Below are 19150 nucleotides of genomic sequence, written 5' to 3'. Positions count from 1 at the left end.
TTAAACAGTCAGACCCCTACCCTAAAGGGACACTGTGATGGAAAAATATGAGATGGCAAGGGACATTTTTTTTTTGACAAAAAACACTTGTGAGGGAACGCAAAAGCATTGAAAGATAATTGTTTCAACACAAATATACATGCAATTAAATATGCCGTATTTTTACTGGTTCATCTCTGATTGTGTAATTGTAATTAATATACAGTGTTAAAAACTGCTGAAGTTTTTTTCATCTTGATTTTTATTTTATTGGGACAAAATCTGTTTTTCTGTTCTGTATTGAAATACGTAATAGGGAACCTAATGTGTACTACTTTATCACTGTAAAGGTTAAACAAAAATTAAGTGCAAAATATATATAAATATTTATAGGCCTACTACATGATTCATTGTATTATTTGACCAATTTTAAAGATTAATTACACTTTGTTCCTGAAATCCACCCTGAATCCACCCCTTCTGCTGGGATCAGGATAATCCTGATATTTTTGGACCAAAGTTATCCCAATCCTACTAAAAAGTTTTAAACAACACGTACTGAAGGGTTTGATCCAGACCAAAACATAAATTAGATTGTGATCTAATCCGATTTCAGAATCTTTATTTTTTTATTTTTATCAACCCATTTTCAGGATTGAATGAATCCAATAGCCGAAATCTGATCAGATTACTTTTAAACAACTGGGCCCAGGTCTTTTTTTAATCCATGTTAATCCAACATATACAACTCATATCTCTCCTGCACTGTTGTACTGCACATTAGAAGGACTTCAAGTAATTCAGCGACTTCCCATTTATCGTATTGTAAGGTCAAGTTGTGTAGTAAAAGCATGGGTCCCTGACTTTTGCCAGCTAATTGACTATGCAGATCTAATGGACTGCATGTTCTTCTAGATGTTTCCTTAAAGTGCTAATTTAAGGACAGTGGAAGGCTTCTCACTTTCTGATGTGCTTTTAATGGATGGTACAACACATTATGAGACAAGGCTCAATAAAATGTAAACAAGCTAATCAATGGCAACATTTTTTTTTAATGGTTGGCTGAGATTGACTTCCTGGCTCCGAAACACTATCTCCTCTGTCTTTTTTTTCTTCTCTCCTCAATTTAGATGCCTGTTTGAGCTCGTTTTGTTGCCATTTTTAAATGCTTCTCACTTAAGCTCAGATGCAGTTGATAGAGCTTTACCTTTTATTCTGTTGACGTAAGCAGGTTTAACATCCTCATATGTCTAAATTAGTACCTCTTTCTAAAGACTGAATTTTCTGCTTTTTTTGGCACAGCTGTCAGCGAATGTGTCTTGCTTTCACATGAACAGTGTGTGTTTTGTTGGTAGATACAGCGTCGGTTGGCATCAGAATTTGTACCATGGGCTGTCTGTGTTATATTGTATCCATGTGATGTCTCATAGAACATGTTTTCTTTGCAATGTGCACAATCGCATAAGCTTGTAATCACAAAGTATTTAAATGAGAAGAGCTGACTCTTAAGAGTGTGAGATAACTATGTTTGGCTTTATATGAAGATGCTTCTAGCAAGACTTCTGGGGCCCTAGATCTGAAATTGTGTGTTGTATGAGAGAGAGTGAACGCTGAGACAGCCTGGGCTGATCTGTCTTAGTGAGTCAGTTTCCCCAGACTGTACTGCTTCCACTCCCGCCCAACTCAAACTATAATTACTTGATTATTTCAGTCAGTCTCTAAATGGACTGGCTATGGCTAGTAATTTAAATCGCTTTATGATACATGCCACTGAAGTATGTAATGTAGTGTGCTCTGCAAGTCGTTTTTATCGCTCCATAGAAGAAGTGATTGGCTATTTCATAATCATATACACGCCAGGACTTGTGATGACATTCCAATGGTTAAGCCCTGTAGCATAATTCACGCATAGAAGAAGAAGAAAAAAAAATCAGTCTGCCTTTCCTTGGTCTGCTCATCCTTCCCAAGCTATCTAGAAGTTTTAATGTGAGCATGAAATGGAAATCAATTTTCTAAATGCATTTAATCGATCTTGTTGTGAACAACGATTTATCCATTCATATGATTGTTTTTTTGTAAGTGTGGCAGATTTTTCCCTACGCACCTGACTTAAGTTTAACCTGGATCCACTCAGGACCTCTTCAATAATATTTATCCTCTAGCGCGTCTCCTAATCGACGTCGGCTGAGTCGGTCAACGTCGTGACCCCCACGAACACTAGCACTTGGGAATAAGGTCTCTAGTGTTCCACTAACCTGCTGCGCAGCAGTAGCCAGACAGACTCCAGACAATGCCTTATGTTTTAATCACGGCCGGAGGATCTCAGACAAATTTCAGAGAGAATCCCACCAGCAAAAAGAATACAACAGTTTTTATAGAATAGGAGCATGGCAAAGGTGACATGATACATTACATAATTTTCCTACAATATGATTGGTTCTTCATATGTATAATCCAGCAAACCCTCCTGTTACTAGGCAGAAACAAACTCTGGATTTCTTGATTACTCAAAAATCATGAGTTTTTTTATTTAGATATCTGTCTAGTTTAATTTCCCCTTTTGTTATATTAGGAGATGATTCAGAGTGATACACATGGACTGACTTTGACCAAAGTGTTTGGAAACATTTAGGTTCCAAAAGCATATAAATGATTTTGATTTGAAAATGTTAGTTATGATTAATTTAAAAAAATCTATCACATAAGCTTGTAATTTTTTTAATGGAAATTTGATAACTTGATCTTCTGGTAGATTGTCAGACTTCTCTCTGGTGATGTATACAGCACTCCAATCATTCAGTCCACTAAATCACGGCCCTTCGTTGCAATCGACTGCAAGCTCACATTCATATCTGCCTCCATCCTATTCCAGTTCATTCTATTCATCAAACGATGAACAGAAGCAAGTCCTCATCCTAGACTTTACCCAATGATCTGTTTAACTTGTATACGTCTCAATACAGAAGATCTGTTGCTACACCACAGTATCAGATGGCGGAGAAGTGCATAAGCTTTTAGGAAGAGACCTGCTTAACCATTTCAGTGGTCTGGCTAAGTAAACTGCTATGTAGTTATACAGCTGAATTTGTTGTGGTTACAGAGCCTTTAACTATTTTTTTTTTTTTTCATGTCTTCATGGAAAATTGATCTGAAATACATAAACGGCAATAATACGGCATAAACGATAATTCCTAGTTTAGTAACTAAAGTACTTTATGTTTTCTGTAACAATTGGTGCTAAATACAGGGCCGTAACCACTAAAGGCATTGAGGGGAGTCACCCTCAAATAACCAAATTGTCCCCCCCAATATTTGATATTCTTAAACTCACTACTGTTTGTTGTTAGGATGAGAGTTTAAAAAGTTATATTTTTAAGCTGGCCTGCCTCAGAGGTCTAACAGCGCTCGTCAATGTCAAAATAATGACCATTGGCCAATCAGGTCAAAGAAGGCGGGGAATATTGTTCACTGGAGACGTGTGAATTCCAACCCTCAGTAATATACAGTGATGCAAACAATTTAACTTGGTTTTTTTATGGAATTTTGCAGAATATGCTATAATTTACATGATCCATGTCTTTGACAGAATAGACATAAAAATAAGAGCAAATGTGTGCATATTTCTAAATAAATATGTTTAAATAAAAATAGTTTCAATTAATTACTTCACAACTAGGCTACAATTAGATCAGAACTTTTTACCGTTCTATTTTCGTTTTCTTTATTCCTTTAAATTCCTTTATTCCTTTTAATCATTCTTTTAATTATTTAATATCTTTAAATTAAAAGACCAATATACCCCCCCAAAACAAAGAACGAAAACCTTTGGTCCCCCCATTCTTCAAGACATGGTTATGTCCTTGGCTAAGTAGCCTATAGACTACAACAAGGATGTGAGTTCACACACCTGGTGAATTGGACAACCAATGGTAGCAAATGAATCAGACTGGGTTGCACAGCTGAAAATAATGCTGTAACCAATCACAAAATTAAATATCTCCAAAAAGTCCCTTTTAGGACAATTTTGTGTATTGTTACTGAATGTTCATAAATCCGTACTCATGCCTATCCCAACTGTAAATCATTAATCATTCATAAAAGGAGTGATGACAACAGTATTAAACTACAGGGCGAGGCCCTTAGAGCTCAAATGTAAGAAAGTCTAAAGAACAAAAATTCAGTCTTGATTATTAGACATTAATTACTAAGTGTGTGTATGTGTACATCTTGGAGTACCAAGAACGAATAGTTAGGTTTCTTGTCACATGCTGGGCCACAGTGACTTGAATGCTAGACACTTGACTGCTTGTTCTTGCAAATAACTTCTCAGCTATCACTCTTTCTCTCTGTCTGTCTGTCTCATCCAATCTCTCTTCTTTTTCGGTTTATACGTTTTGTGAAGAAAGCTGTCTGTCTTCAATGTCCTTGATCTCCTGGTCTCTTGTGTGGGCAGTTGTTGTCTTGACCCCTGTAGAGTGATTACTGCTTCAAAAAGGAAGAGAGGACTGCAGCTTTGGAAACACGGTTCTTTGTTCCAATTATGTCAAGAGGAATGTTGTAAATATTTTGGGCTCTCTCTGCATCCACCTGAGGAATTTCGAACAAACACTTCAGAGTGCTTGAGCCAGTTATTTAGGATCATTACTGAAGGATTGATTATTTAAAGAACAGAGGCAAAGAACTGTATCAGTGTTTCATAGGATTTCCATTTGCATTAAAAGCAATTCAAATATTGCAAAATAATTTCCAGTAAATCGATTCAAAGTGTTCGATTACATATGAAACAATGTAATGATCTAGGCTTTCACATTTTCTATGAATTGCTAGGTTGCTTTAGTGACTAATTTGAGTGTAGTCCAGAATGCTGTGGAATACTGTGCTGCTTTTCCATTGTTTTTCTGTGCAAACATGCATTAGACGGACCATTTTGAGCATTGCGCTCGCTTCTCGCATATTTAACAGGAACTTGCACATGACACGCCGTTCTAAAAATGTGGTGATCAAGTTAAAAGAAGTTCAACTTTTAAAAAACATGTCTCAAGAGTGCTTGCATTTTTTTCATTCCACTGACCTGCATCAAACTTTTTTAACCGCAAAAACACGTTCTGTGGTCCCTAAGTCAAGCAGACTGGTCTGGTCTCTAGACATGACCTGGGTCTGACTTTGTTGGTCTATTATCCACCAAGAAAAAAATAAAATAAATAGTCAGTCGTATATTGTTTACAACAGTAAAAGCGTACCTCTCTTTAAAAAGCCACATGAGTTGAGATCAGTGTTAATTTTGACAGCAAATTTTGATTTAGTTTTAGTCATAGTCTTTTGACTAAAATGCCATTTAGTTTTAGTCGTATTTTAGTCATCTGAATTGTTTTAGTTTTAGTCTAGTTTTAGTCGACGAAATACAATAAGATTTTAGTCGACTAAATCTACAGTAGATTTAGTCGACTAAAATATAATGGGTTTCAATTTAAATGCATTTATTTAGAATTTCTCAAAAATGTCCAAACCCATATACTCCCGGAGAAAACATTAACCTGCTAATATGAATGATTTTAAAGTTTGAACTTGCGATACAGATACAGATTTAACTACTGTAACTTAAAAAATATCTTAAAATTAAATAAAACCACTTTTCCTAAAGTAGAAGACAGTCTTTTTTTCAATGAATGATATATGAATTCTTTATAACTACTTGCATACATCATTCTTTATTCTTTCAAGCAGACATATTTAAATGAATTAAATATAATTAATCCTTATTAAAGCTATTAACGAGCAGTGAATGCTTTCCTCTTTTTCTTTTGTTGCTTGATCAATATTAAGGACACAGACCGCATTAGGTTTATTACCCACTGTCACTTTAAGACATCGGATCATGTCCAATGACATGCGGATCCAATGCACTGATGCACATAGATACACTCACAACTGTTTAAGACATAACCGACATCATTTACGTGAATACTCTCCAAAACGGACATTTAGACATAATATGTGTGTGTATTTGTCCATTCAGACACGAAAGAAAGCTCAATTCTGTACTCGCGCGCTGTATAGGTGTCTATGTGAATGGCTGCACGCTTCGGGTCGGGTGTGTGCGCACAGAAAACCGTACCGAATAGCTCTTTTTTTGCGTCGTCACTCTTATTCAGATCTTCATGTCTGCTCTACTCATTCTCCCAGACGTTTAACGTTACATGTTTTAACGTTTTATGAGACATGCAGCGCATGCCAACTCGTGTGCCGCTGGGTAGATCACGTTACAGTACAATTGTGCGCATCTACCACAAATGCAGGACATCAGACTGGATCGCTTCCCAAATCGTCACTATCTAACATTTTCGTCTAGTTTTTATTCGTTGACGAAAATGTCAATAGATTTTCGTCATAGTTTTTGTCATTCAAAACTAGTTTTTATTTAGTTATCGTCTCGTTTTCGTCTGTGAAAAAATGTCGTTGACGAAAATAATGACGAAAATTATTCGTCAACGAAATTAACACTGGTTGAGATATCATTAATGTGCATAACTCAATGGTGAGCATGAAAGTTTAATACAGGCGGTTCGTGATTTAGAACAAAAGTAATATAATAGAGATTTGTTGCCATAGTCAGAAATTTAACCTGGAAGCACAAAAGCCTGCACAGTGGGCGCAGTTGGAGGTGGGCAATCATTCCACAAACCACCACCTTCTCCGTTTTGTTCCATGTACTTTCTGAACAGTGGGGAATCTTTAGATCGGCAACTTATGACCTTTACAACAGAGCTGCAATCACACAGTTAACCTGCAAACAATACACTTAATGATGAAGGAAATTACTTGCGGACCTCCACCTTCACGGCGCCAGGATTGAGAGAGATGTCTGCAGGTGGTTGCAAGAAACCCTTAAGTTATGAAAACCCTTAAAGGGATAGTTAACCCGAAAATTGTAATTCTGTCATCATTTACTCACCTTCAAGTTGTTCCAAACCTGTATGAATTTCTTTCTTCTGCTGAACACAAACATATATATTTTGAACAATATGGGTTACCAAACAGTTGATGGACCCCAATGACTTCCATAGTATTTATTTTTATAGCTACTATGGAAGTCAATGGGGCCCATCAACTGTCTGGTTACCAACATTCTTCAGAATATCTTCTTTTGCGTTCAACAGAGTAATGGAATTCATACAGGTTTGGAACAAATTGAGTGCGAGTATGATGACAGAATTTTCATTTTTGGGTGAACTATGCCTTTTAATGCAATATATTTTCTCTAGTTTCTATTATAACTTCAGGTTTTCTTTCAATTCTGTTTGTATTACAACATGTTTTTTTTATAACTGATCTGTAGCCACATGAGACATTTCTTTGACTTGTAGTATTATAATTTGCAGTTTTGCTTTATTCTGTTCAGTTTTAATAACAGAAGCAACAATCAGGTACAGCTATGCAGAGCGGAGTTTTCTGCATTTACTTCCTATGTGTGATGTTTTTGCAGCCATCAACCTCAGCAGAGAAGCAGAGACCAACTCACCACAAAGGTGCAGCCAGGTCCACACCCAGCTGAGTCACTACACACACACACACACACACACACACACACACACACACACACGATTACTTACAGGCCCAACGGTAAAACTCTGATATGCTTTTGGTTGAAGGGTGTTCTTACGCTTTTTGTGTGGTATTAGCAGGGAAGTGTTTGAAATTATTTTTTCCTTTTCTCTGGTGGTTTACTAGATTAGTTCTGTGATAAGCTCTTAATGGCTTCCTCTGTATCAAAGATAATCAAATTGCCTGTTGTTGTTTTATTTAGTTGATTTAGGCCTAACTTTAAGAAATGTAATGGCCTGTACAGGCAAATTAATTACATGTGCACCAAGTTAGTTTCGCTCAATCCATCTGTGGTCTTTTAGAAATTTTAGTAGTGCTATTTTAGAAATGTTCTTTTCACTGGCATTTTTGTGACCCACAACCAAACTAGGCTACTACTACCCCCATGAGGGCAACCACCCCAATAAAACATCCATTCCTGTGTCATTGATATGACACAGAAGAGGTGAGTGTCATTTTAGTGTACAACATTTTACACATATGCCATATATTTAGATGAAAGTTTCTTGGTGCACGTTTAATTTCAGTCTCTATTCTGACATTAATGTGCCTTTGCATTGGTAATGTTTGAACAAAGATGCTCTCTAATCAGATTATTTTTTTGAGAATTTAAGATTGACATTTTGAGCTCTGTTGTGAGCAAGATGAACTTGCGAAATCTGTAATGTTTGAATTAGACGTTGGGCAACATTCTGTGTTGCTCAGTGCTTTACTTCTGGCTTGCACTGTTACACAGATCATTTATCAGTCTGTCTCAGTATGAGGGGTTTATTTGTCTCTTAGTGTCCAGCTGTTGCACCGTGGCCCGTCTCTGCCCTCACTCTTGCTGCCTTTATTCCCACAGAGGAATTTACAGTTTCTAGACTGCTTCTTTCACTCCCAGTCTCTGTCACCTCCCACAAGACCTCAGGTTTTTCTGTACCATGCTGTTACTGGTACAAACGTCTGGTTTAGCATGTTTCTATGCGTCTGTTCTCTCTTATTTGTGCTGTTGCTTGAACTAAGGGTCTTTAGCAATATCGTTTTATTTAAACAAAAATACTTTAAAACCGTAATATTGTGAAATATTATTACAACTTAAAATAAATGTTTTCTGCGTTAATATATTTTACAATGTAAATCATTCCTGTGATGCAAAGCTGAATTTTCAGCATCATTACTTCAGTCTTCAGTGTCACATGATCCTTCAGAAATGTGCTGATTTGGTGCACGAGAAAAGCTTCTTACTGATGCTTTTACTGTCACAAGGAATTTTTGCAAATTGTATTACCTCATCTCTGTTAGCCAACTATAACATTATCTTGGTGACAAAGCAGCAGAATTTGCAGCAGCAATGAAGAATATATCACAGACAACCAAAAGTCTGCTTAAAAATGGATGTACAAGATCAATGAATGTGTTTTTTTTATTTTTAGTAGCAATGCACCAAGTGTCAGTTCCATCAATTGTCTCGAAACACTCTCACCTGGCTGTGGGCCGGCTGGCCATCCTTATTTTTGAGCTCTGACCATTCAGTACCATCATGATATATGTAAAATTACCATCTGTTACCACCATCACTGACGATCGTACTGCAACAGAGTTTGTCTTGGCTGAACAGCACCATGAACTTGTTTTGTGCTTATTCTGGTGAATTAGAAGGGATTTTGAGTTTCTTGTGCCTTGCTGTCTTCTTACAGCTAATATTTGCTCCCATTCAAACAATGGGTTGTTCATATGCTCAGAATACTCTTGCTTGAATTGTATAATTTGGTGTTTTGTTAGTTAACTTTAAGAAAATTTCCAATTCAAATAGTTTCCTTTAAATAAAGCATAATAGGTTAATCAAATGAAAGTTTTTTTTGAGTACATTGACATGAGGCAGTGATTTAAGAGTCATGAACTGCAGTGACTGCAAACTCTTCCCTCTGTTAGACAGTGATCAGGTTTCAGTGTTTAGCCAGTGTACTGTGCTGAGACTATTTCCTCTTTTAGAGCTTCTAATGTTACCTTAGAAACTCCAGATGGAGTTCAGCCCTTGCTGTCAGACGAAGATCTGGTCCAGAGTCAATAAAGCATGACCTAAACTTTGTCCAGGACAGTGTTTGCTTTCACTGCCTGTAATGTGGCAGCATTCAGATGTCTCATTGCAGTTATTGTGCTGCAGTAAGTCCATGTTTTAGGTCATTTATACAATAAATTATACTTTAATAATTATCTATTAATCCTAAATTCCTATAATTTAATTATTGATGACATTCTGATAATTTAAAAACCAATTCAGCATTTGTTCCTATTTATATTTTTTAACTACCTGCATTTTTTGACCCAGAGATCACCACTGAGATCAAACACACTATAGCCTAGTGTTGTTAAATCTGTCATAGGATTGGAGACCGGGATAGCTGCAGGTCTAACCCTAAACCCCTGTCTAACCCTGTTTTAAAGCTGCAGTCGGCAACTCTGGCAGATTGAGGGGACTTAGCCACAATTTTGAATTTTTACAACTCTCATGCCCCTCCCCCATTACCACTGAGCACCCTCCCATTGAGTTCGTGGTGCTCGTCGGTGCGTGTGCACCAGATTTTCTGTGAATGCGCCCGTCTCATCAGCATCGATCAACACCATGGAGTACTAGGTTACTTGGTACTTTCCTTGGTTGTTTTGGAGCTCCTAGCTCTGGTAAAAAAAATCTTGCCGACTGCAGCTTTAAGTAAACATGAACATTTGGGAGAAAATTGGATGTGTGAAAATATTGGATCTGTGCTGTTGTCTTTGTTGCTAGATTTGTCACGGTACCAACATTTCAGTAGTCTGTACCAGCCAGTACCAGCAAAATTTTGCATTTCACTGTACCAATTTTGGTTCCAGAGCAAAAACTGTTGAATGAAGTACTTAAAAAAATGTTGTCCCCAGTGTTCGAATTGTGTCAAAGCTCAAAATGAAGCGTAGGTGCTAAAATCCGGATCATGTATTTTAATAAGATAATTAAATGTCTATTTTTTGTAGATCATCATATAGCCTACTGTGTTTCCCACAGTATTTTTGTGGGTTGTGCTCGGTACCTCTAGGGGGGTCCGGGGGCATGCCCCCCCTGAAGAAATTTTTTTACATTTTAAAGATAAATTCATTAATCTGGTGCACTTTGAGTCCCCCGAATCTGCTGTTAAAAAGAAATAATCCACCCGCCAACCTCCCGAACCTATGATATTCTCTGATTTAGATATCTGCATCATCACATCACATTACAATTATTCAAATTCTCAGTGTTAAGCATGATAATATGATAAAATATCACACTGAAGTAGGCTGATTAAAATTAAGATTGATTTTAAAATAAAAGTTCTTCTTTTGTCAAAATTACATTTCCTGCCTAAACACAGAGGCTTTACTCCCTTCAAACTTAAATTGTCAATGTTTCATTACATCACTGTTGGAAAACACTCTTCTTATAATAATGTTTTAGCTTTATAAAGGGCATTTCTTTCCCTAATTTTTACTCTCTATACTCTCTCCCTACTCTCAGGGAACTGAGGTTATACGTTAGTAACCGAGTACGTTATTTCTTATTTAATTTTTTTGATATTGAAAATTGTTTTAATCAGGGCATTTGTCCGGTTGGGCAAGTACAATTCTCTTTCACTTGTCCCTTAAAAAACACACGCACGTGTCCCGGACAAGCGCTAATGTCGAAATTCTATTCAGATCAGTAAATTACCAAACAATCATAAAAGAAAGAAATATTATCTTACCGTCATCGTGAGGTGAAAATGAGGATCCACTCTGCCAGACTCTCGTGAAAGTGCTTATCTATAGCACGATATTTATTTCTCGTACCATTTATTCGCCAAAAATAGTTTTTGCGTGCATATGATACGCACTTTATGGCGTGTAATACGCACATACTCCACACCCCTAATCCTACCCAAGGGTAAAAAAAAAAAATTAAAAAAAATGTTGCCGTATAAATGGCACGATAAATAAAATGTATCTGTTTATAAATTTAACAGTCTGTAAATTCCTTCAGAAAACAGCGTGTGGCGCACTTGAGCGTCTTTTCAGACGCAAATCTAATTTGAATTACTTTCTAATGGGAGCGGCAGCGCAATACTTTGATTAAAAAATATATATATATTACCTAATAAATTATGTTTCTATTATTTTAGTTTTAATGAAAAACCAGGGGACCCCCGAGGTAATTTTTTTGGGCCTTATGGGGGGTCCCTTGATGCTTATGGGGGGTCCCGGACCCCCCCAGCGTTGTCCCGTTTAAATACAGTTGTCAGTCCAGAAACTAAACTTGTATTCAGATTGTGAATGAGTAATAAACAGAAATCAAGGGAAGAGCCTCCCTTTATAACACTAAGGCTGTCAATATCTAAAGTGCAAGCTCACTGAATTCTGCACTCTAGCAAAAACCCGTTATAATAAAAAGATCTGTCTTAATTGTACAATTAATCTCTTATTTACATTGTGTTTACATTTTGTTGGTTATAATGAAAGGATTCCTAAGTGTGTGGCTCGCTTTGTTTGTGCTTTTTTTTTTTTTTTGTGGTGTTAAGCAGATTATGGCTGTTTCTCAGTATGCATTCTTAAGCGATATTGCGTCATTGGGTTCTTGTACTACGTCATCATCAACCGTGGAAGTTCAATTCCAATACTCAAGTAATGTTACACAAGTACAGAGGACTCATGAAAGTGCCTGAATATGTTCTTGATATCGAAGATGCATCGAATGCAGACTTAAAGGGATAGTTCACTTTGAAATAAAATTTTGGTATGTTTTAGCTTACCTCAAGGGCATCCAAGATGTAGGTGTCTTTTTTTCCGCAGTAGTTTCAATTTTGATATTTTTAGGTCAAACCGTTCTTGTCTGTCAGTCATATAATGCAGGTCTATGGGCACCACCTCAAAGAGCATGCACAGAGTCCAAATTAAAACAATTCCCCGTCGTCCAAATTAAACAATTCCCCCATCGTAAGTACACATTGATGGCCTAAGACACGAAACGAGCGGTTTGTGTGAGAAAACGAACAGTATTTATATCGTTTTTACCTCTTGTACACAGCCACGTCCAAGTGATCTGAGAGCGCGGGCGGGTATAGATATATACACTAGATGTCGCCTTGGCTACGGTTTCGTTCCAATGAACTGCAGTCGCCAAGGCGACTTCTATTGTATATATCTATACCCGCCCGTGCTCTCAGATCACTTGGACGTGGCTGTGTATAAGAGGTAAAAACGATATAAATACTTTCTCACACAAACCGCTCGTTTCGTGTCTTAGGCCATCAATGTGTACTTACGATGGGGAATTGTTTAATTTGGACGACGGGGAATTGTTTTAATTTGGACTCTGTGCATGCTCTTTGAGGTGGTGCCCATAGACCTGCATTATATGACTGACAGACAAGAACGGTTTGACCTAAAAATATCAAAATTGAAACTACTGCGGAAAAAAAGACACCTACATCTTGGATGCCCTTGAGGTAAGCTAAAACATACCAAAATTTTATTTCAAAGTGAACTATCCCTTTAAGAGAATCGAACCGTTGACGTACGGAAGCCTGTAAGCTTTACATTTCTCAATCTCACTTAAGAGATTCCTGCTGCAAAGTTCACAAATACGTGACTCTGTTTTATTTTACATTTGATTAAATTATTCAATTTCTGTAGTATTTTTTTTTTCCTAAGTACAGATTTTTTTTATCCCATTCTGCCTAAAAAAACTTATATCACTATTTATTTTATGTGTATCTTTGTTCTGTTTTACGGTTTATTTGCCCTGTTGGTAACGTAACAACCTTTATTCTCGCAGAAAAAATACATTGTGATATATGCCATTATCGTGGAATAAAATAACTCATAATATTCTAGTCATATCAGCCACCCCTTATCTGTCATGTATTTGTTGTAACTTTTGAACTACCTGGTACAGTAAGTTTAGATCGGTAGGTGTGCTATTACATAATAGACAGAAAAAGTGCGCTGCTATTGTTGGTGCGAGGTGCTAACATGTGTTTGGTGTGGCTTCTAAGTTTAGATCCTCTGCTCTATTTCCGATCCATTCTGTTTCCCAGCTGCCATTGAGCTATCTCTACATTTCATTCAGCCAACAGGATATTACATCATAGCACACATAAGCATAGGTTTCCCTTAAGTTGGTTGAGGGTGACGACAGTTTGCAGAGGAAATGTTCTGAATGGGAATGCTGTGTAACAGGTCAACACAACACACACACACACGCACTCACACTCACACTCACACACACACACACACACACACACACACACACACACACACACACACACACACACACACACACACACACACACACACACACACACACACACACACACACACACACACACACACACACACACACACACACACACACACACACACACACACTGCTCAAAGCAATGTTGTCATTCTTCAGACTTAAAGGAACAGTTCACCCAAAAATGTAAATTTGCTGTTAATTTACTTACTCTCAGGCCATCCAAGATGTAGGTGACTTTTCTTCAGTAGAACAGTAAATAAGATTTTTTTTTTTAGCTGAAACTGTTGTGCTTGGTGATTCATATAATGCAAGTCAATGGCTACCGTCACATTGAGAGTCCAAAAACATTAACAGGCAAAACAAAACAGAATTTTTTTTATGCAAATATTATTACCTGTAATCCACAGCCTCTGCAAACGGTCCTGAGTGTGTTCAGGGCAATGTGGAGCACAGGCTTCCTGTCACATAATTAATTCTCAATTAAAATATTAACATTCTTCAAATGTTAGTGTGTGTGTGTGACGTTTGGGTGAAAAAAATCTCTCTGTCTCTCTCTCTCTCTCTCTCTCTCTCTCTCTCTCTCTCTCTCTCTCTCTCTCTCTCTCTCTCTCTCTCTCTCTCTCTCTCTCTCTCTCTCTCTCTCTCTCTCTTATCCTTTATCTGCTAGGTCTAGGGAGTATTGGGAAATCAGGCACCATTTTTTCTCAAGGAGGATATCACATTTCAGTTTTGGGAACATCAGCCTGTTTGCAAATAGTACTTGTGACTGTGAGAGCCAAAAGTGACAGTCAATCAAGTAAGATTACTTCATGGTTGGCCTGTGCTGCGAAACGGGTAGAATCATTACATTCATGCAGTCAGTGAGATATTCTTAATGCACACAAATGTTATTTTGACCTTTTTTAAATTTGATTGTTCATAAGGAAGAGTCTTGACTGAGAGTCTTGAGCCAGATGCTGTAGAGTCTCACACAGATGGACCACTGCAGCTGTGCTTTTTACTATTTGTTCAGCTTTTTGTTTCCATGTCTGCGCTTGTTTTTGTGACTCTTGCTTAGGGAGTTGTGCAACACAGTTTAGTGAAGAAGATGGCTCTTACTTACATGATAATTAGATATGTGTTTTTTTTTTTGTTTTTTTTTAAACATTTATTAACAGCCAAATGTCATTTAAAAAAAAAATAGTTTTGGCCCTTTTGTCTTTTATTTCATAAAACAGTGTAAGCAATTGGAGGAAAAAGGGGAACAGAATCGGGAAAGGACCTCGAGCGAGATTCAAACTTGCACAATGACTCCAACATCAAGTCATCATGAAATCAATATTGACAGTTCTTTTTTTTTTTTATGGAATGTTGATGTGTTTATGATAAATTATTTATCTGTGCACATGTTCCCTTATAAATACTCAAAATTTTGAGTAGAGTATATTAGGCATTGCGTGACTAATTTGAGCATGTCCGCTCATTTGTCTGTCAGTGTTCACTTTTTCCTGTACACGTCTCACATTTCCTTCCAGCATCTTCCTCTTACTACAGATAAAAATCCTAATTTCAGGTTGGGAAGTGCTTCTTTCACCTTGCAGCTCTGGATTTGAGGTGTTTACTATCCGTGAGTGTTTGTGGAAGAAGCTATCAGTGACGTCAAGACTGTGCTAATGGAAAGAGGACATTTCCTGAGGCACAGGAAGGCTGTGCTCAGGTGAAGCCATGTGCTGGTGTGTTTGTGTCCTTTGTGTTAGTGTATTTCACTGAGCAGGACATCACATGCTTCCCTGACAGACCTCACTGTTTCTCTGTCTATTAAACAGGATTCATTTACATAATGATGATGACTATCTGACCTCTATTAGGAGAGTGTGATGTTTAAGTCAGTCAGTGGAGGACGGGCTCCCCCTGCCAAGTCCGGTTTCACCCCAAACATGCTTCCCTTACTAATTTAAGATTTCCATATTCAAAAAAAGTATTGTCACATTGGCTTGCTTTCTGGAGGTAAAACTGCTTTGTCACCGTCTCTACTGAGTGGAACACTAGAATGTAATTGAATCAAATCAAACTGAATTGTGTTTTATTGTCACTTGTTCTGTGCATTAGTTGGTATGGTAGATGCCATACTTAATTTTACGCAAAATGAAATGTTGCTATGAGGTATAAAACACAAAACATTTGGAAAGACATTTTCAGTGTGTCGTTTCCAATGGTTTTTCTTTTTTGTATTTGCAGAGCTGAAGATGGGAAAGTATTGCATTTATTTTGAAATAATTCTTGCCGTTTGACATTTGCTTTGATTTCAAATGAAAAAGAAATATATATCCATTTACAAGTTGTTGAGCTTTTTGAGGAGTGTTTTATTTCATATCTTCTAGTGCCACCTAGTGGTGAACATCTAGTGTCAGGAACAATGGAGAAAGATTGAATGTTTTATAGAGATTACATTTGCATTCCCTTCACTTTATCAGAAAGGATATCTCAGTTTTAAAACTGTTTATTGTATTAGATAAGCTCAAAACAATTAAAGATCAACGAAGCACTTAATATATCTTTTGACAATATTTTCAGTTGTTCTGTTTAGTAATATAGTATTTTGTATTTAGCATCAATCTAATGTAGCCTACATGTATTTTTATATAATGCCATTTTGACACTTCTTTTATGTTCTCCTTGTTTTCCTGAAAGGTCTGTTTATGATGGACAGGAACATGGACTCTTCATGGAGAAACTGGAGGGGCGGATCCGCAACCACGACCGTGAAATTGAGAAGATGTGCAACCATCACTTCCAGGGCTTTGTGGACTCCATTACTGAGCTGCTCAAAGTGCGCGGGGAAGCCCAGAAACTCAAGGTGCAGAAAGAGGAGATAAGGGTTTGAGGAAATCCTATAAAACCAGAGAGAAGAAACAAGAGAAGAGGAAGCATTATAGGCTTAAACTGAAACAATTTGAACCACTTGTGTGTCATATGCCAGGAAAATCCAGAGTTCCTATAACTCTGGATTTTTAATATTTTTAATCTTACAGTTCAAACTACAATCCGGCCTCTAGCTCATAAATGCCAGAGGAGAACTGGCCCCCGACTGAGCCTGGGTTCTCCCAAGGTTTTTTTTTTCCATTGGGTCACCTGATGGAGTTTTAGGACACCATTAGGTCACTTGATGGAGTTTTTCGGTTCCTTGCCACTGTTGCCTTTGGCTTGCTCAGTTGGGGATTTTGGGGATATTTAATTAAATTTTATCAATCAATAAATTCCACTTGAAACAAACCTTGTTGTATTATTTTAATTGAATACTGTGAAGCTGCTTTGATACAATCTGTATTGTGAAAAGTGCTATACAAAATATACTTGACTATATTGTTCAACAAATATACTTTGTTTATTCACTCAGATAATTGGTTGTCTTATCTTCCTCAGGGTCAGGTGACTGAGACCAATCAGAATCTACAAAATGACGGCAAGGGGGTGTGTATCCTGTTTGCTTAGTTTTGATTCAGAACATGTAACATTAACGAGCATGACTGAAATCAGTGGTTACCTCCCCTGTAGCTCCTGACGTCAATGGATGAACTGAGACAGTGCCGTCTGCAGCAGAGGAATATCGCCACCACCATTGACAAACTCACACACTGCTTACCAGGTAGAAACATCAGGCCTCTGTTTGAGCTTTTTACAGTTTAAATATTTGCTGTATTGACACTACATTCAAAAGCTTAGGGTCAGTGACAGTGAATATATTTATAATGTTACTTAGGATATCTATTTCAAATTATATTTTGAACTTTCTATTAATCAAAGAGTCTTGAAAAAAATATCACGGTTTACTAGATAATATTAAGCAGCACAACCGTTTCCAACTGTGATAATAAGAAATGTTTCCTTAGCACCAAATCAGCATATTAGAATGATTTCTGAAGGATTGTGTGACACTGAAGACTGGAGTAATGGCTGCAGGATTGGAATATATATTGATATATATTTTTGAAAATATATTAAAACAGAGAACTTTTTTAAATAATATTTAACAATATTATGTTTTACTGTATTTTTGATCAAATCAAATTTGATAAATAAAATGGTTTGTATAAAAATCATACCCAACCAAAACTTTTGACCTGTAGTGTATGTTTTTGAAGTGCTGGGAAGCTCACATGCTGTGCTCTTGACACTGTTCCCACAATTCCACGTGCTTTTTCCTTGCAGTGTTGGAGATGTACACCAAACTGCAGGAACAGATGAGGACTAAAAGGTATGAAGTTTATTCGATGCCTTTTTTTGTGCACATCAAAAACACCAGATGAGCACTAGGTGGCAGTAGAGATAAACTTATTCAGGTTGGGCTTAAATGCACAAGGACATTTTAGTACCCACAATCTTTTAACACCTTTACTTAAAAAAAAAAAAAATTACATTTGAGAACAGGATCCGCTGGGGAAGAGAGAGCAAGGTGTTGATGATTTAAACAGGCCCTTGATCACTGGACCACTGGAGTATGTATCTCATCCAGCCAGATGTGACTGTGACCAGACAGAGAGAAAGAGAGTTTTCAGATGTCTGAGAGATGTTCAAAGCAGCATTTGGCAGATGTCAGGAGTCAGAGACACAGAGGACACATTTGGACTGGATTTTCTTAGCTTTAGCAGCTGCATACATTGAACCATCCCAAATCTCAACATTTTCAGGCAACTTTGTTATTTATGGGATCTTTGTTTTTATAGTCAAGGACAGTAGACATCTAACCGGAAGGTGGAGGGAGAGAGGGGGAACTGGGTGGAAATGATACAGTATTTTATCCTACTTTATCCTCATGAGCAAACACCTCTTATATACAAGCACATCGCTACCCTCAGGGGGACGTAAAAGAGCTTCTGAAAAAGATTTGACAAAATATGATAGGACTGTTAAACTTAACTTAATAAATTTAATTTGAATGGAAAATGTCTATACATTTAACATCACTCTAGTAGTGGCTAGAAAAGATATACACTTAATAAATAATCAATATTTTCAGAATTTTTTTATAATGATTTGCTTCAATACATTAATAATATTTAATTTGAATGAATTTTGCATTAAAACCTTATTTTTTTTAATACAAAAAAAATATATAGCAGCCTTTATATTTTAGAAAGGGGCTTCCCTTACAATGGGATCATTATATTTGGGAGTCAAAATTGTGAAAACACCTGCCACTCTAAACGTTTTTAAGCGTTTTTTTTTGCTGTCTTGTCGTGTCCTCTGTGTGACCTGTGGTTCGGCATGGGCCTGCAACTTTTTTTGTTTTTTATTTATCTCTACTCTCCGTGTTTCCCCGTCTCTCTC

The 19150-nt window shown here is 37.0% G+C and overlaps 1 protein-coding gene across 2 annotated transcripts in view; it reads left to right on the top strand.

The window, feature by feature from the left end:
* The window catches only part of exoc6b (exocyst complex component 6B), a 98844-nt gene that overhangs the window by 3132 nt on the left and 76562 nt on the right, over positions 1-19150 (top strand). For both annotated transcript variants that reach the window (XM_082158843.1, XM_082158842.1), the window contains exons 2-5: positions 16514-16679; positions 17246-17293; positions 17378-17468; positions 18032-18077. In XM_082158843.1, the coding sequence (XP_082014969.1) occupies positions 16514-16679; positions 17246-17293; positions 17378-17468; positions 18032-18077 (351 nt within the window). The remainder of the gene's footprint in view (positions 1-16513; positions 16680-17245; positions 17294-17377; positions 17469-18031; positions 18078-19150) is intronic.

This window comes from Leuciscus leuciscus, assembly GCF_965113295.1.
Source record: "Leuciscus leuciscus genome assembly, chromosome: 2".
In the NCBI taxonomy this organism is placed as follows: domain Eukaryota; kingdom Metazoa; phylum Chordata; class Actinopteri; order Cypriniformes; family Leuciscidae; genus Leuciscus; species Leuciscus leuciscus.
The sequence above is the reverse complement of the archived record's forward strand: the minus strand, read 5'-3'. Positions and strand labels throughout refer to the sequence as shown.